The 22,529-nt window shown below is 39.7% G+C and overlaps 1 protein-coding gene across 2 annotated transcripts; it reads left to right on the top strand.

Annotated features, from left to right (window-relative positions):
• Nucleotides 1-131: 131 nt before the first annotated feature.
• CASP3 (caspase 3) lies at nt 132-21,162 on the top strand. Of its 2 annotated transcripts, XM_032869895.1 has the most exons (7): nt 132-238; nt 12,107-12,171; nt 14,863-14,987; nt 18,220-18,348; nt 18,680-18,855; nt 19,273-19,393; nt 20,926-21,162. In XM_032869895.1, exons 2-7 carry the CDS (start codon nt 12,119-12,121, stop codon nt 21,153-21,155), a joined length of 834 nt encoding a protein of 277 aa, XP_032725786.1. In that variant the 5' UTR covers nt 132-238; nt 12,107-12,118; the 3' UTR covers nt 21,156-21,162. The 2 variants fall into 2 exon arrangements, with proteins under 2 accessions (XP_032725786.1, XP_032725787.1); XM_032869896.1 differs by lacking the exon at nt 132-238 and having other exon boundaries at nt 14,867-14,987.
• Nucleotides 21,163-22,529: the final 1,367 nt, after the last annotated feature.

The following is a 22,529-nucleotide window of genomic DNA, read 5'->3' as shown; positions in this document are numbered from 1 at the left end:
CGCCGGGCCTATGAGGGAGAGGCATGGGTGGGTGGGAGTGGGAGAGCGCCTGGGCTGGAGGAACAGGTCTCCCGAGCAAGAAGAAGGGAGCGGGCCCGGGGCGGGGCCTAGGGGGCGGGCCCTAGGGGCGGGGCCTCCCAGGAGTACACCTTTTTGGGCTGCGGGCAGAGGCCGCTGTTTAGGAAGCCTAACGAGTGCGAGAGGAATCCGTACGTGGCTGTTGTTTGGAGGCTGTGCGGTGAGTGCTGCCATTGGCCCTTCCCGCCGCGGCCCTTCCCGCCGAGGGAGCCCTGGGCCCGCTCCCTCCATCCTCCCAAGCTCTGCGCCCGCCCCGGCGACCTTCCCGGGCCTGCAGCTGCTCCCGGGAGGAGGACGTGGGCACGGTCCGTGCAGCGGATCCTTTGTTATGGCACCACGACGGGTGCGAGAACGTGCACTGAAGCCTGCTTAGCGAGACACCCGAGGGGGTGGGCGAGACCAGGGGATGTGGAGGCCGAGAAACGGAGATCTGGCTGGTGATACGAAGCCCGGAAAACTGGAGGATTGAGAGGCAGGGCCAGGAGCGTCGAGGCTGGGTTGCAGAAGAGTCTGGCCCCGGGGCCCCGGGGTGAGGGTGGGGGGCGCCGGGGCCGGGTGGTAGGAGATTGGAGCGGGAGCCGAAGGCAGCGGGATGCTTGAGAAGTGAGGGTGGCTGGGACCTTGGGCTGAAGTTGGGTCGGGAAAAGAGGAGCGGATGACCCGCGCCAAAAAAACGGAGCCTCGAGAGGGCGGGAGGCGAGCCTGGTGCTGCTCAGAGTCGCGGACTGATCCTCCTATTACTGGAAGAGGGCTGGGTCTCTGCTGCTTTCTCTGTCTCGGGCCTAGATTTTTTCGGGCTGATTGTGTGACTCAGTTTTCCAGAGAAGTAAATTCCAAGCACTGAATTCCATTTCCTTGTCAGACCCGCAGGCTTCCATAATTCCTTGCAGCTCTTCCCTGTGATTATGTATCTGTTGCCAAAGTCTCCTGGGAGCTGCTTTAAAGTCCCCTCAGGCCATGTTGAAAAGGGTGCCTTTCCCAACCCTCCTCCCTCTTGATTTCAGTGGGTCTGTTCTAAAGCCATGCAGTAGTTGCCCCTGTCCCTGTACTCAGTAAGTGGCATCCAAGCCAAAAATGAGCGTTCTCAGCTACCTCTCCCTCCCTGTTCCTTCCCCAATTAGCCATCAAGCCACCAGGACCTCCTAAATATTGGTGAGCTCTGTCCACTCCTCTCCATTTTTGAGAACCACCCTAGGCTCTTACCTAGCTACAGCGGCCTCCTTATTGGCCTCCATACTTCCAGACCCTTCCCCCTGCCCTCCATTCCATTCTTCACAGCGCAAGCTGAATGATCTTTATAAAATAGAATTCTAGAAGGCTGCTCCGTTGGGCATAGGACAAACTCCATCCCTTTAACAAGGCTAACAAAGCCAAGCATAGGTTGGCGCCTTGGTCCCCTCCCTTGTTTTATCTTTCTTTATATCACCATTTCATTTACTGAACAGCCAGGCTGATCTTCAGACCTATTCTCTGCCTGGAACACTCTGCATTCCCTCTTTCCCTTCACTGCATCACTTTCACTTGAGGAACTCCCACTTAGGTTTCTGTTCTCCTTAAGTACTTCAAGGTTAAGTCTTCTATTATGAGTTCCTTTTGCATCCTACATTTCATAAAAAGCAAATGGCATATCCTTTGCAGTTGCTTGTCTACAATCTTCCCTAATAGTTTGTAAGCAAATTCCATGAGGAACTATATTTATCTTGTTATTTTGTTGTTCCTTATTGTTTTTCTCCATATATATAGGGTCTGGCACAAGTAATACCCACACTACAATATTATGCTTTTTAATAATTATGCCCTATCTAGAAAAAATAAACCTATTTGGGGTTTACTTAGCAAACTATAATTTAAAGATGAGAATTAGAAAGAAATGGTAGAAGTGAAATATGGAGTCGCTGTGACAATGTGAATTTGCAAGATAGTAACACATGCTAAGGAAGGTGGTGCTCAGCCACTTTGTGGTGGAGTTACATGATCTCCAAGAATGACTGTAAAGCTTAAGTCTTCCTTATCACTACCTAATGTTTGAGCTTTGGTTTTGCTTTGCTCTTTTGCAAAAAAAGGCTTTAAAAGTTAAAATATGTTTTAATGAACAATTACTGGAGTGTGGCAATAAAACCTGTTCACAGTAAAAAGAAAAGAACCATTGTACCTAATTAAATCAGATTTGCTTTTGCTCTTTAAAAAGGGCCTTGCTTCCTGCCCGTTTAAGAAACTGACATGTTATCTGATATAGGCAGTTACAGTATTTCTTTACTGTTCTGCTTTCAAATGCAATTTCACACAATCTACTGCTTCATCCCCCTCCAGAGCTAAAAGGCAGACTTTATTTTCATGTATGGCTTTAAAACAATTTTGGTGCCTATTATTAGATCTTTAAACTCTGCCTCAAATAGGGGAAGCACTGGTGTTTGGGCCCCAACAAAGAGGTGGGAATTCTTAGACTGTTAAATAATGTTTTGTACACATGTAACAAATGTAGTGGAGGGGAACAGGTAGGTACTTTGTTGTCAGACCACTCCAGGCCAAGTCCCAAGGTTGCCACTTACTAGCTCATTCATAAGTTAGGCATAAATCATATATACACACCTCACAGGGTTATTGGGATAAAATGAGATGTCTGTTGACTATGCTTTGTAACTAGATAATGTTACTTCTCTGCCCATTTTGTTCTTGCCTGCAAATTGCTTATAGAGCTTCTGAATTAGTGTAGAGTAAGATAAACTTCTCTGATCCCTACTGAGCACTGTCTGGCAATTGCCCTGTGGAGCTGAATAAGGGAGTCCAGGTGTGAGTCCCACACAGGGACAGGCTCCTTGGCTCTAACCACAACTCCATACACAGTTTTACTGCAGCGCTCTGTACACAGTTCAGTAAATTATGACAGTGCCAGTGACAAATGAATAAATACTACTGACTACCGACTCTGACTTTTCCCAGTTTCAAACCTGCCCTGGCAGGCAGAGTTTCTTTAATCCAGTGGTTGTAAACCAGAATGTGCTTCTATAGAGGAGTTGTTCTGAGCAGAAGGGAGGAGACTTTGTAGATTGTAATTTTTATAAAAGGCATCCAAGATCCTTCATTCCATATTTATTTTATACAATATATGACTTTAAACAGTGGGGAAACAATTCCAGCCTGTCTTCCTGGTCCTGGTGCCCTTCCAGAGAAAAGGAAAGAATGGTTTGATCTGTTTGTACGGCACAACTGAACTTAGTTTAGTTTACTCTGTTTTATTTTACTTGCTGCTCAGTGTGTTTTCACCTTAATTACAAAGTAAATATTAAGAGATTGACTACCAGGTCTAATGGCAATGTCCAATTTGGTGATTCTTAAAATTCCCCAGAGAAATTCAAAGACCAGATGGGAATTTTCAATAAAACCTCTAGTACATTACAGCTGAAATCTGTTCTTATCCAAACTATTGTGAGAGGTCTGTTCTTTCTGTTTAAGTTACTAAATCTGGGTATGTTGACTGCTTTTGAGACTTTGTCCTCTCTAATAGGTCCTTTAAAAAAAAAAAAGATTTTATTTATTTGACAGAGATCACAAGGAGGCAAAGAGGCAGGCAGAGGAAGAGGAGGAAGCAGGCTCCCTGCTGAGCAGAGAGCCGGATGCAGGGCCCAATCCCAGGACCCTGGGATCATGACCCGAGCCGAAGGCAGAGGCTTTAACCCACTGAGCCACCCAGGTGCCCCTCTAATAGATCCTTTCTAATAGGTCATAAATACAATCCTGATGTTTCTCAAACTCTTGGCAAAAGTATAGCCTTCCCAGAAGTCATAATGGAAAGGCTTCACTTTGACTTTATAGGCATATAGAAAATATCTTAATAACATGAAACCAGATATTTGACTTTTTGAAAGAGATTACCCAGTGGTATCAAAAACACCATAACTGTCATTCCTATTTTGTTCATTAATTAGAACAATTAATAGTTATACTATTTCAGTATCTCTGCTGTCAGTTTCTGTCATGTTCTTTTTGTTCTCTGTCTCATCTTAATGAGAGCTTTTAGGTTATGGATTTTAGTTTCCTTCCTTGAAACTCTGGAGAGTATTACCCTAGTCATGTGGAGGAGTGGGAGTCTGCCCTCTCAAGGCAGACAGATCCTGGTTTGAGGACTAGCCAGAAAGACCTGAGTAAATAATAAATGTGTACCTAAATAAGTAAAAGTACCTTTTGGCTCAGAGGCTAGCCCAGACGAGCCAGCATCAAGAGGAACTGTTTGTTACATGACACTTGTACACAACCCTCAAATCACATATGGCATTGTGATTCTTTGGCCGTTTCTTTGGCTATGTGTTTTGGTAAATCTTTACTCATAATTTTTTTTTTTTTTTAGATAGACCCATGATCCATGATAGATGATTCATAAGTGAGCAGTATTCATTCTGATGTCACGTTTGGAGATTTCAAACCCCTTTGAAACCAGGCGTTATCCTTTGCCTCAGCTTCCTTTTAGGACAGGCCCTAGGAATAGGCTACTGCTGTGTGACAAGTTAGCAGAGTAGAATCTGGCAAACTGTTACTACTAATTTAATGTCTTATTTTGAAATCTCTATCATGGGCACACTTTCAAGCTATTCGTTTATAATAATAGAGTTTTGTGGGCTTTTAAATTTTTAACACTTTATAACTTGATACCGAAATTTCAGTTTTAGAAATTTATTTTCAATCTGCTGCCTTCACTGTAGATCATTTATCCTGCTTTACTGCATTATTGCAATATACAATGGTCTCTTTAGTCGGCTAACTAGCATATAAATAGGAAAACATTATGACTTTTCACTTGTTTAGGAAAACAGCATGAAATGTTTAAATACCTATTTTAAAGTGACCATACATTTATACCAACAACCTTTTTTTTTGTTTTTGTTTTTGAAGATCTGACTGTTTGTAGCAGCTTCAGTGGCAAGCATTAAAGGGGTCTAGGAACTAGAAAAGTGAGTCTAAGACCCAAGTTCTAATTGCCATCTAATGCCAGTTGGTCTATTGCAATTTCTCCAGGATCTAATATATGTTTAGAAATGTATTTTATTATCAGCAGCATCCTGAGTTGATGGAAAGAATTACATACATCAGTACAGGAGAATCAGTGATAATTTCATTGCTGTGCCAAGATATATTTTTTTAACTCTTTTGGTATGTTTTCCCACTTATGTTTTGTCAAATGAAAGTGTTCTAAGAACTTAAAGTCCTGTGATCACTGAGAGTGTTAAATATTTCCCTTGAGGGATCATTTTTTTATCCTTCTAAGATGAGATCACCATCCCCAGTATAATTTGTATTCAGCCTGGCATTAGCTAATGGAGGTGACATAATGCTAAGTGTGACAAGTTCTGCAAGAACCAAAGCTCTTTCTCCCGAGTGTGGGTGTGGTGTTGCCATGTGGAAAAAGCAGATGGTGACAAGAAGAGAGTAAATGTGCACATGTCTGATGCAATGGGGATTTTATTTACCACCATGTAAATTTGTGATAATATACGAAGGTCAGCTGATCCTGTTGCAATATATATGGTTCAGGTAGTGATAAAGAAAGCAATGAAAGTCATCATAGTGTGTGTTCCTGAGAAATCCTTATCAAATAGTATAAGACAGTTTTAAATCCCATTCTAAAGAATTCATATTTTTTCCTTCCAGCCACCAACTGCCTTACTGAAACAAAATCGTCCATCTCATGCCTAATATCAAATATCATTAAATTACAATTACTTGTATTAAGCTTGATCTATAGGAAACTTTAACTATTAAAAGTGACTTGGTTAAAGTTCAATAAATGTATGAAAAGGAAGTGAGTACTTAAAAATCATCTACTATTTAGGTGAAATCTTAATATTGATATGAGCCAAGAAGCCAAATATTTTAAAACTCTGGAAGGCAGATCACTATTTAAATTTAAACTTTCTAGAAGGGTAACATAGTTTCATCCCATAGCTTTATTGTTGGCAAGAGATAAAAGGTTGGTAGAAGTTAGTATTTCCATCTAAGAATTGTGGCACTGTTTGCAGGAGTGTTTGACATGAGATCTTAAAGGCCTCAATCATATGTGGGAACCCATCAGCATTTAGGGGGTCCTGAACACATACTGTGTACCCTACATTTGGAAAACCCATCTACAGGGCCAATTTGAAGCAAACTGGGGCCAGATAGGACATGGCGGGAGCTCCAGGTTCAGCTTTAGAAATTTCGATTTTTATTAAGGCTTCTTTCCCGTTCTCTTTTCTTTTCTTTTTTTCTTTTTTTTTTTTTAAGATTTTATTTTTATTTATTTGACAGAGAGATCAGAATAGAGAGGCAGGCAGAGAGAGGGGGGAAGCAGGCTCCCCGCTGAGCAGAGAGCCCGACGTGGGGCTTGATCCCAGGACTCTGAGATCATGACCTGAGCCAAAGGCAGAGGCTTAACCCACTGAGCCACCCAGGCGCCGCTCCATTCTGTTTTCATTCCAGATTTACTACAGGCTGGCCATAAAGTCTTGAAACATAGATAATACTATTTTCTTAAGGATTGTAATATAATAACAATAAATCACTTACTATGTATTTGCCTCTGGTTTGAAATTGTTAGCCACTCTGTAACTGTTCTCTCATTTCATCAACTTAACCACAACTTTGTTTTTTTCAATCACGGATGGATAATTGTTTTGCATTATAGTCTGCCCAGTTAGAATTGGCATGCATGGGGCAATTTGGCTCTATATTTATGGTTTAAGAATGTTTGAGGTTTCTTGTACTTAATCTATGTTTGTGGTATGTGTGAAACAGAAAAAGAAAGAAAAAGAGGGAGACTAGAACATGGTACAGAGCAGCCAAGAAAAGATTGCTACTTTCATAGTAGTAGCAGTCCCCTGTTTTTGTCATTCTTGAAACAGGGCTGAAGGTTGAAATTGACCACACAATCCTGGTTGATACAATCTCTCCCTGCCTATAGATATTATTTTATAAGGTAAACTTTGTTAGAAAAACTATTTTCTAGGTTAAAAAAAAAAATAGATGTCGTAGAAAATACAGGAAAATATCAAGGAGTAAATAAGTAGCCAGTAATCCCATCACCCAGAGATAGCCACAGTTGGATGATAGGTTAATGCCTAAAGATGCTGGATAATTACTTTGGGTCTTTTTCTTGTATAGAAAATTGAGATTATATTATTTTATAAAACCTTATAACCTATTTTTACTTAGCCTTATAAGCATTTCCTGCATAATTTAGTTCTTTAAAAAAGTTTTGTAGCTGTTTTAACTAATGTATGGATATACCACAACATAACTATTCTCAATTCTCAATGTTCTCCTCTCCCCTCCTTCTCTTTTCCTCCTCTTCCCACTCCCTGGGGTTATTTTTTCTAGGCTATGTTCTTAGAAGTGTAATTTTACCAGATCAAAACTTCTAAGTTTTTATTGAGGGATAGGAGGACATAGCAAGATGTTCTCAAGAGATAATACCAATGTATGCCCCTTGTAGTAGTGTATGAGAATGCCGATCTCCCACACCCCTGCTAGCATTGTATGTGATTGGTTTTTGGTATTACTTGATTATAATACATGGGTAAATATACACGAAAGTACACCTTGGACATTTTGGGATTCTTTTCTCATAGTTCATCTTCTAAATATAGAGATAATATAGAGAAATATAATATAGAGAAAATAGAAGCAATCTTATAAGAAGTACCTCATCCTCCTTGCCTCACATTCACCCTCCTGCCACATGTGCCCCAATAGTTTGCCCTCCTTCTCCTTAGGGGGATGAACCCTTACTTGTCCTTAGCTGAGACTAAGTCCTCCCGATATGTGAGAGATTTGCAAATCCATCTCTTCAGGAACTTTCTCTCCTCTTGCCTTATTAATTTCTCACTTTCCATAGATCATTCTCATTAGCATGAAAGCAAGCCTTCCATGGCCCATCTTCAAAACCAAACAAAACAAGAAATCTCTACCCCTCCTCCCCCTCCAGCTCCTATGCCATTTCTCTTTTCCCCTTCCCTGCAAAACTGCTTGCTCACTTGTGTTCTCTTTACTCATTTTTGTTCTCCCATTTTCTCCCCAACCCACTGCCACAACATTGATCCTTTTAAACTATAATGTTTGAAAATTGTGACACTTGGCTGTTGTGTAAATGTAGAATAAATATGTTTCAGGTACTTTATTTAATTAATAATAGAACCAGTAAGAGACTAAGACCAGTTCAAAGGAGAATTCGAAGAGCTAACAGATGGTTAGGTATACTGAGATGAATTTGCTAATAGAGGCAGAACTGGTTAATATCCTACATGGCAGTGAAACATAATTTGGAAGGGTCATTTTTCTATAGGTCAAAAATCAGTATCATTGAAAGACAAAATTCATTTTTGTTGCTATAGACAAGAACCATTAGCATGGCTATCCATTTTCTGTGACTTAATTTCCTACAGAGTTGTAAAATAACCTAGTCATTACAAGGTCAGATAAAGAGTTAGTATCTAAAATCTGTAAGGAGCTTATCAAACTCAACAGCCAAAAAAACAAATATCCACTTAAGAAATGGACAGAAGACATGAATAGACGTTTTTCCAAAGAAGACATTCAGATGGCTAACAGATACATGAAAAGATGCTGAACCACAGCCATCAGAGAAATACAAATCAAAACCAAGATGAAGTACTACCTCACACCTGCAGAATGACTAAAATTACAACACAGGAAACAACAGGTGTTGGCAAGGATTCAGAGAAAGGGGAACCATCTTAACATTGTTGGTAGGAATGCAAACTGGTGCAGCCACTCTGGAAAACAGTATGGAGGTTCCTCAGAAAGTTAAAAATAGAACTACCCTATGACCCAGCAATTGTACTACTAGATATTTACCCAAAGGATACAAACATACTGATTAGAAGGGGCACCTGCATTATCAACAATAACCAAATTATGGAAAGAGCACAAATGTCCATCGACTGATGAATGGACAAAGAAGATATGCTATGTGTGTACATACACAAACACACATATATACTCACAATGGAATAGAATGAAATCTTGCCTTTTGCAATGACATGGATGAGTTACAGTGTATTATGCTAAGCAAAATAAGTCAGAAAGACAAATATCATATGATTCCACTCAAACGTGAAATTTAAGAAACAAGACATGGAGGAAGGGTGGAAAAAGAGAGGGAGGCAAACCATAAGAGAGTCTTAACTATAGAGAACAGAAAGGTTGCTGGTGGGGAGGTGGTTAGGGAATGGCTAAATGCATATGGGTATTAATGAGGGCACTTGTGATGAGCACAGGGTGTTGTATGTATGTAAGTGATTGATCGCCACATTCTACTGCTGGTACCAATATTACTTTCTATGTTAACTAACTAGAATTTAAATAAGAACTTAAAAAAAAAAAAGACACGCTATAAAGTCAGCTAATCCTCAAGATTCTTCTAGACCATGCCCAGCACCACACTGAAATGCTATACAATAACTACTTTTGCCCATTTCCAGGTGTTAGACAATTTTTTCCTCATAATCCCCACTATACCCATGACCTTCTTGCCAAAGCCAACGGTCTGTCCTCAACTGACTTGACCTCTTAGCAAAATTTAAAGCATGGAACATTCCTTGAAAGACTTCTGCATGCTTTGGTATACAGCATTCATCTGACTCCTCCCCACTCAACTCCCCTCCTCATTTCAGTCATCTTTCTTAGTCTCAGGCTGGCCTTGTAAATAGCAGAGTGCCCTGTGTATCTCCAGTGCTGATCTCTCCCTGAGTTCCAGACTCTTAACTACATATATCCAGTGATCAGATCGAATCTAAGCCACCATCATCTCTTTCTAGAACTATTCTGTAAGGCTTTCCATTGGCTTGTGTGCCTCTACACCAATCTTCTACAGTTGATTCTCCACTCAGCAGCCAGAGTGATCTTTTTAAAGCATGCTGTCCCACCTTTGCTTAAAACACACCAATGGTTTTTCCTTGCAACCAGAATAAAACCAAAGCTGCTCTCGGCTCCTGAGGGCCCTATGTGATCTCACCTTCCCTACTTCATCTCTTTTTATGGCTTCCCTTCTTTTACCATGCACTGGTCAAAATGGTATTCGTTCTGTACCATGAATACCCCAAACTTTTTCAGGGACTTTGTACTTCTTGGTCCTTCCCAGCAAAGATAACTTCTGTGTCATTTAGATCTCGATATAAGCACTACCCAAGAGATGGCTTCCCCAACCAGCTTAGCTAAAGTAGCTTATACTTTCAGTCTCTCCATTACTTTACCCCATTTTCTTTTCTTCATTGTCCCAATTAGTGTCAGAAATCTTACTATCAATCTGTAATTATTCTTCCTTTCTACGATGAAAGTTTGAAGGTAAGAACTTTGTCTTGTCTTCCACTCTGTCTTGGTGCCTACAGTGATACCTCTTACAAAGCATGTGCTCACTAAGGTTGTATTCACCATCCTCCCTTGGTTTTCTAGAAAGCCTATAGGAAACAAGATGGTAGAAAAGCAAAGAGTCTTTGTTAGAAAAGCAAAACAAAGACTGGCTTTGAGAGGAAGTAAAACACTGCTCTTCTCTGTGGTTGAATTGAAATGGTCACACTTCCTTTCTTCCATATTCTTGTCTCCATCTTTTCTCACCATAGGTTCACACGGTATTTAGGGAGAAGACAGGAATGAACTTAGCTTTGGAGAACAGAAGAGGTCTCCTTAGCTTTGGGCTTGGAAAAGGGTGGGTTTGGTAGGGATTTTCAGTTTGGGATGATGAAAAAGTAAGTTCTAGAGAAGGATGGTGGTGATAGCTATACACTAATGTAACTATACTTAATGTTACTGAGTTATATACTTAAAATAGTTAAGATGGTAGATTTATGTATCACAATTTTTTTTTAATTTAAAAGTGGTGAGGAATGCTAGGACTTTCTGTAAAGGCTTTTGTGATTGGCTGAGACCTATTGACGGGCTTTTATATTCTTTTACGATTTCTGATCTTAGTATATGAGTCAGGTTAAAGTTGTATTTTGATTTGTATTTTTGTGCTTGCCAGGGCTTCTAGAGGCTGGAGAAAGTCAAGAATTTGGGGGTCTGTTTTTCTCTTTTCTTCATTTAGGGAGGCAGATTGCCATGGGAAGTACATTTACTTCTGGAAGGCCAGAGAAGACATGGGAGAACTCCAGAAGACAAGTAGTAAGGAACTGGCTTCTTCAGAGGCAGCAGAGCAGAGTGGGAAGGAGAGGGCCTGAGTCACTTAGCTCTGTGACTGTGCACAGAGTCATTTATCACTAGAAATGGGGTTTCCTGGCTCTCAGGAATGTTGGGAAGAGGAAAGATGAGATGCCTAGCACAGTGCCTGCTGTCTAATAAGTCCTCCGTTAAGTGCCAACTGCTCTGATAATAAGGACTCGCTCACCGTGTCAGGTCCACTGGCATTGTCTGATGGAAGATTGAAAGCAGAAACTTTAGTTCTCTCTTCCAGGTTTCCCTGGCCATTCTACCGCCCTAGATGAGTAGGTGGAATTCTCAAGCCCAGTTTCAAAATAAAGATTACATGGAAGTTTGGACTTCCTGGTGCTGTGTCTTTTGAGAATCTAAAGCTTTGTAGCATAGTAGCGTGTGAGCTATACCATTGTGATGGGAAGTTTCTGGGTTTCGTCTGGACTGTGCTGCCTTGGAATACTAAGTTCTTAGCAATGAATGACCTGATCTGTTGTGAGAGAAACAAATTGTAATCTGTATCTTGATCTGGTGGGAGTGGGTAAATGTAAATATTTATCAAGCTGTGTGCTTCTTACCTGTACACTAAATGAAGTTCATAGCTCAGTTAAAAAAGAGAGAAGGAGAGAGAAAGAAATGGACTACATTGCACATACTTTTAGAAAGGATTATAGCTCTCAGGTTTGACCCCCAAAAACCTTTAACAAGAGAGGAGAAGCTGGGCCAGGAGTGGTAATGCCAGTGGTAAAATGTCCATATATAGCATTAATTTGGAGAAATAATCATTGGAATAATTAATATAATGCAGTGGTCTTCTAATGACAGATTAACTCCAGTCTTCTTTATATTCCAGTTAGAAGTATCCATGGAGAACAGTGAACACTCCGTGGATGCAAAATCCATTAAAAATTCAGAAACGTGAGTATTTCTATTGGATATATTCTATTCTATAATATATTCCTATATATTCTATTATGTTATATATTCTATTATATTACATATTCTATATATATTATATGTTCTATATATAGCTATTCTAATATATTCTATTCTATAATATATTTCTAATAGAAAAATATTCTATTTCTATCCTTTAAATGAAGGAAAGATGTGTAGGTAATACAGCAGACTTGAAGGAATGGGGAAGCAGAAAGGGCTTTCAAACTAGAGAGAACCAGCTGACATCCTCCCTTGACAGCTGCATGGCTTTTGCACATGTTAACTTATCCTCCCTGAATCTCATCTTTCAAACCAAACTTTCATGATACTGTGGGGAGGGCACAGGGCATGATGAGGTACAGAGTCTGCCCCATAGTCAGAATCCCCAACCTGCAGAAGGATGCCTTAGGAGAGGCAGAACTCGCAATTCTGTGCCTCCCAAAATCTGTCTGTAGGATGACAGCTTTTGTGTTTGGAGGAGATTTTTGGCTTTCTGTTTATTTATGAGTTGTTCTTTTTCTTTAAAGATTTTGTTTATTTATTTGCCAGAGAGAGCCCAAGCAGGGGGAGCAGCAGGCAGAGGGAGGAGCAGGCTCCCTGCTGAGCAAGGAGCCTGACACGGGGCTCGATCCCAGGACCCCAAGATCATGACCTGAGCCAAAGGCAGACATTTAACCAACTGAGCCACCCAGACATCTCTATTTATGAGTTTTAAGACTAAAATGAAATGCCAGTTCTGAGTCTGGGGAAGAACTGCCTGCTTTTAGGTCATCTTGCACCGTCTGTTTTTCTGTCTTCCTCTTTCCAGTAGTTTGCTTATTAATGCTTCCCAAAACCAAATGATGGAGGAAGGAAAAAGATCAAATGTAAACACCATTAATGTAATTCATGTCATTATCCACTTGGGATCCCTTGTGGAACTTTGAATTCCGAAAGTTTCTTCTGAGACCCAGTATTATTATTTTGGACAAAAATCACAGTAATTATTTAGTGATCTTCATATTAAACAAAAGTATTACAGAACGATCACCAGGTTACCAATAATGATTTAGCAGTGTCTGCTTAGCTGAAGAGGTTTATTGGAAACTAAACTTTTTTTTTTTAATTTTTTTTTTTTAAGATTTTATTTATTTGACAGACAGAGATCACAAGTAGGCAGAGAGGCAGGCAGAGAGAGAGAGGGGGAAGCAGGCTCCCCGCCGAGCAGAGAGCCCAATGCGGGGCTCAATCCCAGGACCCTGAGATCATGACCTGAGCCGAAGGCAGAGGGCTTAACCCACTGAGCCACCCAGGCACCCCAGAAACTAAACTTTTGAGATACAATCTCATTTTAGAAGGGTTGGGGTCTTTTATTTATTTTTTAAACCTTTTTAAGTGACTTACACATTTTCCTACCTTTTCATATCATACAGAATATAATTTAATAGCAAATTGCACAGGAGCCCAAAACAGATTTAGGTCTGCTTCAATTCAACGATAAGTTATGCTCGTGTCCCTCGGCTTTTAAGTCTGCTCTGTGTCAGGCGTGTCCCCCTCCCCAGGAAGCTATCCTGTTGCTGGTAGAGGAACCCTCCCTCCTAAGGAGGCAGCAGGGGTGGTGGGGAATTACAGTTCTGGGATCCACAATTTATATGATTTTCAACAAGTCACTTGGCTTTCTGAGCATAAATTTTCTCACCCGTACAATGTGGGGATCTTCACTGTTAGCTAAATATAGTTGTTTCTGACCTCGGCTGCTTTAATTTACTATTTTAATCTTTTTCCAACAATGTTTGTAGAATTGTATATAATCTGAAATACTCTCGGGTTAAATGCATGAGGACGTGGACTTGAGGTGTTGATGTTTGGTGTCCCTAGACCTGATGTGTCCTAATCCTTGGACTAGATCAGGGGTCAGGACTGCTGTCTATTTTGGTCAAGTTTTATTGGGACATAGCCACACACATTCCTTTACATGTCATCCTGGTCTACTTTCACCAGTAGAATGGAGTAGCTGCTTCAATGGAGACTGTACGACCTACAAATCTCAAATACTTAATGTTTGGCTTTTTTGAAAAAAAAAAAAAAAAGGTTTTTGATCCTGGTCTAGATAACAGGTTTTTGGATAAGTGACCTGCAGACAACTATTTCCAATTCTTTACAACAGTGATCTGTGTATTAACTGTTAACTGTTCAGCTCATAGTGTTTAAGGAGCAATTTAGGAATGGTGAAAATACCATGCTTTGAGATGTATTTGCATTTTTTCAGTTTCCTCTCATTTTCAGGGTATTTTTAAGATCTTATTCTTACCTTGAGAGATAAATATCTCACAAGCTATAAGAAATTTAAGAATTTTAAACTATAAAATATATTTGGTAAAATTTTATAAAAATTTAGAGGAAAACTTAAAATGTAGAGAGTAAAAGCCTGAACTCTGAAGTCCGACAGGTGTGCTCTCCCTTGGCTCTGACAGTGTCTGTGTCACCCTCAGCACTGAGCCTCGGGGTACACATTTCCACATCTGTGAAATGGTTTCTCATGAAATTTAAATCAGGAAAGGCCTATAGCACAAAGCCTGACATTCATTAAACAAATGTGAACTGTTCTTATGTATTATAAAATTTGTATTACTGTGAACAGCAGCATCAGTCATTTCTACCTTTGTTAACTGTTTTTTTATTTCCAAACAGAAAGATCTTACATGGAAGCAAATCAGTGGACTCTGGAATGTCCTTGGACAACAGTTATAAAATGGATTATCCTGAAATGGGTTTATGTATAATAATTAATAATAAGAACTTTCATAGAAGTACTGGTATGTACCCTAACGTAATTTTTAGTCCTCTTCAAATATTGTACCATTTGCGGCGCCTGGGTGGCTCAGTGGGTTAAAGCCTCTGCCTTCGGCTCAGGTCATGATCTCAGGATCCTCGGATCGAGCCCCACATCGGGCTCTCTGCTCGGCAGGGAGCCTGCTTCCCTTCCTCTGTCTCTGCCTGCCTCTCTGCCTACTTGTGATCTCTGTCTGTCGAATAAATGGATAAAATCTTTAAAAAAAAATATTGTACCATTTACGTTTGGTATAATATAAAAAATAGAACTGATGTTATTAGTTAGTAAACGATAACACAGAATAGCCACAAAGTAAAGATAGAGCAGGACCCTACACATAGTCCATCACTAACTCTTGATCTTCCACCCATTATCAGAATTTTTCCCTCTTCCAACAGCTAGCTTCCCATCTGTGTGTTGGCTCTCCTGCCCCAAATTCTGTAGAACTCTTGCTTCTTTATCCTCCTGCTCCCTCTTTCATTCTAACAGATTGCAACAAATAAGAAGCAGTATATTTTTCTTTCCCAGAACTGTGTGAGGCACCTCATAGGTATTATCTCGTTTAATTTTTGCAACAATTCAGAAAAGTAACCACAATTAGATGCTGAAAGGTTAAAATTCTGATACAGAGTTCACACAGATCGTTTAGTAGCAGAGCTAGGACTTGGCCTATCTCTTCTAAATTTTTGAAAATATGGGCTGTAAGCTTGCCATCTTCACTTCTCTCCATCCCTCTTGAATCTCTTTTCTGTTTTCTACCTCTGCAGAAACTGCTTTCTTAGGTTCCCCATGGCCTGATCACTAAATCTCTCTTCTCAGTGTCTGTACTGGGTGTGACTTGAATCTACTGATATGGTTCAGAATATATATATATATATTTAGAGAATATAAACCATCAAATCCCTTACAATCCCAGAAAGTTCATTAAAATCTTGATGTGTTGATTCTTTTTTCCTGAGAGTTTCTTTCAAAGCTTAATTTCATTCATAATACGTAAGCAGTGTTGCATTCTGCTTGTTCCACTTAATGTAATGTAAGCATTTTTCACATTGCTATATAATTATCAGATCTTTTAATTATTATATAGTATTTCATTTGCTTAATTTGCATAATTTATCCTATGAATGGACATTTGGGCTGTTTCTCCATTTCTTATTTTTTATATTTATATTGATGCTGTGATAATTCTTTGAATCGGCATATCGATCACATTAGACTTAATTTTTAACTAAAGAAATTAGAAGGCCCAGATCCAATTTAGGAGGCCATCTATTGGGCCGGTGGTGAAAATGGCCAGAAGAATCCAGGTTGCCCTGGAACGATAAGCAGAACTTGGTGTTAGAATAGTTATGAGGAAGGAGTAGCGGGAAAAATAGGTGTCTGAATCTGAATGAAAGTCTTCATATTGCTTTTGGCTGTAAGTTGAGATGCCACCTTCAACCATCAGATACTCTTTATCACGTTGCTAGTTATGATGCCCACTTCCTGTAGAATTTTACATTGTGGAACCTATTCTTTAACAGCCATAACCACAAATTACTTAACCCAGGAGTCTAACTTTAGCAATCGAATGAGCTCTTCTTCTGCTTTGAAATGTAAAGGTCAGGTCCTCACAGTGCTCTCCTTATGGTCTTGTGTTTTCTGTTCTACTGTTAAATGGCTCATGGGGCGCCTGGGTGGCACAGTGGGTTAAAGCCTCTGCCTTCAACTTGGGTCGTGATCCCAGGGTTCTGGAATCAAGCCCCACGTCAGGTGCTCTGCTCAGCGGGGAGCCTGCTTCCCTTCCTCTCTCTCTGCCTGCCTCTCTGCTTACTTGTGATCTCTGTCTAATAAATAAATAAAATCTTTTAAAATAAATAAATAAATAAATAAATAAATAAATGGCTCACAACCCAGGACCAGAATTCAGCCTCTTTGTCACATAGCTGCATGGTGTCCTCATCCTCTCCAAAGTCAAAACTTTGATGGGCTTTATTTTAATTTTACAAAAATTACCTATGGCCATAATACAAATTTCAGAAACTACAGATTAATAAAAGAAAAAGCATTAAAGTCACTCATAGTCACACTACTCAGAGATGCTCTATCAACAATATTTTGTGGGCACAGGCATTGAGTATTTTTTTGTATTAATACATGTTATAATTTACTCAGTTCTAAGGTGTGTCTTCTCTAACACTTTGGCATTTTTAGATCTGAACACATTGTATAGTCAGTCTGTCCATTAATGTGGAGAGTACTGTAAAGGAGAAACTGAAGCCCAGAACCCCTGGGTACAGGACTGACGCTAGCCTCATTACTTTCAACAAGTTCCTGAACTTCTCTGTGCTCCCTGTCCCACATCTGTACAAGTGAAGCTGGTCACAGTCACTGTCACACTGGTGTTTGGAAGAGTTGAAGGAAATTACTCATAGCAGGATGCCTGGTGAATAAGATTAATGTGGTAGTGGTTTGTGGGTTTTTTTTTTTTTTTTCTGAAAGCATATTAAAGTAGTAATGGATCTTAAAATTGTTGGGAACCTAAAAAAATACAGTTCCTCTGAATGTGTGAGATGTGTGTATTGTTATATATAGCATTTTTTCTTACACAAAAGTAGGATCCTGTTGTTTTACAGGTTTTTTTAATACAATGACCATTTCCCATGGCAAAATTTTATCTACGGAAATTTTTTTTAAAAAGATTTATTTATTTGAGAGACACAGAGAGAGAGAGAGAGAGAGAGGGAGGGAGAGATCGGGGGAGGGGCAGAAGGAGAGAGAGAATCTCCGGTAGACCCTGGGCTGAGCTTGGAACCCACTGCAGCGCTTGATCCCACATCCCTGAGATCATGACATGAGCCAAAATCGAGAGTCGGATGTTCAACCGACTGAGTTGTGTCATGTCTACAGAAATGTTAATGGCAACACAGTAGTTCATTATGTAAGTGAATCATAATTTATTTAACCGAACTTCTCTCGTTAAGCATTTCAGTTGTGTTTTTCACTATCTAAGCAGCTGTGAAAGATATCCTTCTGACCATAGCACTGATACAGCTTATGTTATAAAGTGTCTTATATGCTAAGAAACTAAAGAGACTTTGTGTTAGATCAAAGTCATTGAATTTTCTTAGCAGTTGAAAAGATTTTATTGTGGATTGTGTGACTTGCTGAATAGTTTATTTCAGAGGAATTATTTTTTTTTAATGCAGTTATAAGTAATCCTTTCTGTTTTCAAGGAATGGCACCTCGGTCTGGTACAGATGTAGATGCAGCAAACCTCCGGGAAACATTCACGAACTTGAAATATGAAGTCAGGAATAAAAATGATCTCACATGCGAAGAAATTTTGGAATTAATGGACAGTGGTAAGAAATAATTAAAAAGAATGATGACCTCCCTTTATTGTCCAGTTTTATATTATGGTATAGCTGTAATTATAATAATAAGGCATGAGAACTGGGGCACCATATCTATATAATCCCACATTTTATATACATAAAGTAAAAGTTATTCATGCTACCTCCCTAACATGGTTTGAGGTATGTCGACTGCCCCAAGGTGGGTTTTGATGATCTCTCAGTTCTGTCCTCAAGTTTCTTCATCTTTCTCCTGTACAGTTTAAATAGGAGATTGATGGGTGAATGAAGTTGTGTTGTTTTTTATGTTTATTTTCCTTACTTGTAAACATTTTTCCAGTCTCTAAAGAAGATCATAGCAAAAGGAGCAGTTTTGTTTGTGTACTTCTAAGCCACGGGGATGAAGGAATAATTTTTGGAACCAATGGACCTGTTGACCTGAAAAAACTAACAGGTTTCTTCAGAGGGGATTACTGTCGAAGTCTGACTGGAAAACCCAAACTTTTCATTATTCAGGTAATTTATACCTAAACAACTTAGTTATTGAGGATTAATCAGGGATTAATTTGCTCATTTGTGGATTAGCCAATGGATTTATTTTTTTCCCCTGAAGCTACTGAACTACTTTAACTTTTTTATTCATTTAAACTACCACTTACAAGATAGAGAATAAATATTCCTTTTAGACTTGAATCAAAATGATTCCTCATTTAAAATCCATGTTTACACAGCCTTTACATTTCTTAGAAATAACAATTATGTGTATACACACATAATGGTTTTTAATAATTTTTTTTTAAGTAGTCTCCACACATGGAGCCCAACATGGGGCTTGAACTCACGACCTTGAGGACAAGACCTGAGATCAAGAGTCAAAAGCTTAACCAACTGAGCCATGCAGGCGCCCTTAAGTGCTTATTTTCTAACTGCTAGGCCTGCCGAGGCACAGACCTGGACTGCGGTATTGAGACGGACAGTGGAGCTGAGGACGACATGGCCTGTCAGAAAATACCGGTTGAAGCGGACTTCCTGTATGCCTATTCCACGGCCCCTGGTAAGACAGCTACCAATAACAGATGTTACCTGGAGAGTCTAAACACAGAGCAAGTGTTCCAAAGGTTTCCAAGGTTTTCACATTCATAAACAGCTAACGGGTCTGTATTTTAAGGTAACAGAGGAGTGTCAGAAAGTCATCTTTAAGCAAAGTTTGGCTGAAAGGTGTGCATTTATACGAAGGTGGGAGGATGGGGTAACCGGGTGATGGGCATGACGGAGGACACGTATTGTGATGAGCACTGGTGTTACATACAACTAATGAATTGTTGAACACTACATCAAAAACTAATGACATACTGTATACTGTCTAACTGAACATATTAAAAAAAATATAAGAGGGGCGCTTGGGTGGCTCAGTGGGTTGAAGCCTCTCTGCCTTTGGCTCAGGTCATGATCCCAGGGTCCCGGGATTGAGCCCCACCTCGGGCTCTTTGCTCAGCGGGGAGTTTGCTTCCCGCCGCCGCTCCCCGCCCCCGTCCCCGCCTGCCTCTCTGCCTACTTGTGATCTCTGTCTACCAAATAAATAAATAATCTTAAAAAATAAAAAATTAAAATTAAAAAAATAAGAAAGCATACATCCACAGTGTCCTCCATGAACTTAATGCCAGATATTATAATATACAATATTGTGTATTGTAATATAGGGGATGAATTGTAATCTTATGATACGGTATAGTATGTGCTATATTGTCACATTTTCCAGGAATTCCTTGGAAGATGGGAAATAATAAAAATAAACCTGAATAGTGTGTGAGAGGGTAGAATGGAATGGGGGAAAAGAAATAGGTTATTCCATGTTATTGCAGTTGTGTTTTACCTGTCCTCCTATAAATAAGTATTGATTGTGCAATTTATTTATTATATAGCTAACTCGGGGTGGCACAAAGTTTGGAAATAGAGGACAAATGTATATTTAAAGAATGTTACATTTTTAAATACGCTCAATATGATTTCTTTTTAACCTCAAGACAGTTCCAGGTAAAGTACTTCCAAATTAGAAGCAATAGATCCGAGAGTTAATCTGAGAAAAAGTACGATGGATACATTGTGTTCTCTTTTTTTGGAGTTTTTGAATATTCTGTAATGTCTTTATTATACTTCATCTGGATGCCTTGTAGACAAATTTAGGACATGTAAATGTGTGCATACATAAGCAGTTGATGTCTGGGGTGAATCAGTAATCTGATGGCAACATCAGGCTTCTTAAAATGGTGTCTCTTACACGTTTGTCCCTGCATCTTTTGCATGTTTCCCTCTTCCTCTCTATGAGAAGGGAAACCCAGACAAGAGAACTCACCATGATTCAGCGGGGAAGGTAGTTCACACTCTTTTTTCCTTACCAGAAGGAGAGGTGTATGCACAACGCCAACCCCACCGCCAACATCATCTCCCCTGAAACAAGAGGAGGTGTTTATTTCCTTTTTATGGCTGGTAATGTGTGTGGATCTTTGTGCTTATTTTTACCTTTGTGATTATGTAATCTATAAAATCAGATACTCATGGTACTTGGGTTGTTACTCTGCCTCGTAGGTTACTATTCCTGGCGAAACTCAAAGGACGGATCCTGGTTCATCCAGTCACTCTGCACGATGCTGAAACTGTATGCTCACAAGCTTGAGTTTATGCACATTCTTACCCGAGTTAACCGAAAGGTAGCCACAGAATTTGAGTCCTTTTCTCTTGACTCTGCTTTTCATGGAAAGAAACAGATTCCATGTATTGTGTCTATGCTCACAAAAGAACTGTATCTTTATCACTAAAGATGGATGGTGTTTTTGGTTTTTTTATTTTTTGGGTTTTTTTGTTTGTTTGTTTGTTTGTTTGTTTTAGTTCATATGCCAAGTGAGGAAATGGTTTAACTGATCCTGTATTTTCCTCTCATTTTAATCTAATCGAATACTTCACATGGTACTTTGGAACCTGCTACTTTCATAGCAATAAAACTATGAGGCTACCTCACACTCAGAATCAGGTAGTCAAAATTGAATTTAATTAGGAATAAATAAAAATGGATAGTAGTACAATTGTTGTGAGAGGAAATGTTTCTAAATCAACTGCCCTGAAAATTAACAAGTTTCAGTGATGCTGTTATGAATTTTTAAGTAATCATGGAAGAGGTTAAACAGTGTAATTATGAATTTCAATGATCTTAACGTGCTCCTATATGAGAGTATGTACTCCGATTTTTGTCAAACCACAGACATGCTAATGGGGAATAATGTATCCTAGAATGTGGGGCTCTGTGGGCAGGGTCAAAGTCCTAAAGACCTACCTTGATTTTAGAATCAGGATTTGGAGACAAGTCAACTGTATTTTTTGGTCATTTTTCTGAGAGCATGGTTTTGTGATGTTGGGCCCAAGCATGTCTTTGTTGCAAAAAGTCATGTTTAGTATTGAAAAGGAAACTAAATATTTTGCCAGAGGAATTGTGAGCAAATCTCGTTGACTCTCGCGAGGAATTTAGCTAAAATGCAACATCAAGGGGGGGTAGGCAGAGTTAGAACTAGAAGGTGCAGAGATGCAGCTATCTGCCAACACCCAAATCCTGTCCTTTGTGCCTGAACCAAATCCGCTGAGCTTCACATGCCAGCAAAATATGTGAAGAGATGTTATGTAAAAACCTCACACTGTCAATCACGCTGCTAGCAGCGTGAATTGAAGAAACTCTACAGGAATGCACTAAAATACAACTTACATAGTAACCAGTGAAATGCCACGAAAAACAATAAATCGATCAACTGGGCACTCCGTCATTAGAAGATGGTCTGAGCCTGAGCAGAGACACTGTGGGCATAGCCTGTGTGATGAGGGCAGAGCCCTGGACCGGCTTTGGGAAAAGGCCTGCTAGCTAGTTTTTCCGTATGGACTAGTGTGCGTGGAAGATACCCCCCGACCCAAGGCAGGAATCTCCCAAGAGAGCCAACCAACTCAGAGGTTTCTGAGATGGAAATTTTCCAAAGGTGCTAAGAGTCATAGCAGAAACCATAGCACATTTTATGGTACAGTTTTTAAGCGTGTTATTTTCTGTTGAAGTTTACAGTCAAAGGTACAAAAAAATGGTAATTATAATGATGTCCCGTTCATTGAATGAAAGGCCCTTGGCACGCAGGACCTTAGAAATCACCAGTCTCCCC

Source organism: Lontra canadensis, unplaced genomic scaffold (genome assembly GCF_010015895.1).
Source record: "Lontra canadensis isolate GAN:19392208 unplaced genomic scaffold, GSC_riverotter_1.0 scaffold39, whole genome shotgun sequence".
In the NCBI taxonomy this organism is placed as follows: domain Eukaryota; kingdom Metazoa; phylum Chordata; class Mammalia; order Carnivora; family Mustelidae; genus Lontra; species Lontra canadensis.
The sequence above is the reverse complement of the archived record's forward strand: the minus strand, read 5'-3'. Positions and strand labels throughout refer to the sequence as shown.

Excerpts from the sequence above, each read along its gene's own strand:
- CASP3 (XM_032869895.1), top strand. The coding sequence starts at position 12,119 with ATGGAGAACAGTGAACACTCCGTGGATGCAAAATCCATTAAAAATTCA. Across the intron at positions 12,172-14,862 it reads TCCATTAAAAATTCAGAAAC|AAAGATCTTACATGGAAGCA; the intron begins GTGAGTATTTCT and ends ATTTCCAAACAG. Across the intron at positions 18,349-18,679 it reads TTTGGAATTAATGGACAGTG|TCTCTAAAGAAGATCATAGC; the intron begins GTAAGAAATAAT and ends ACATTTTTCCAG.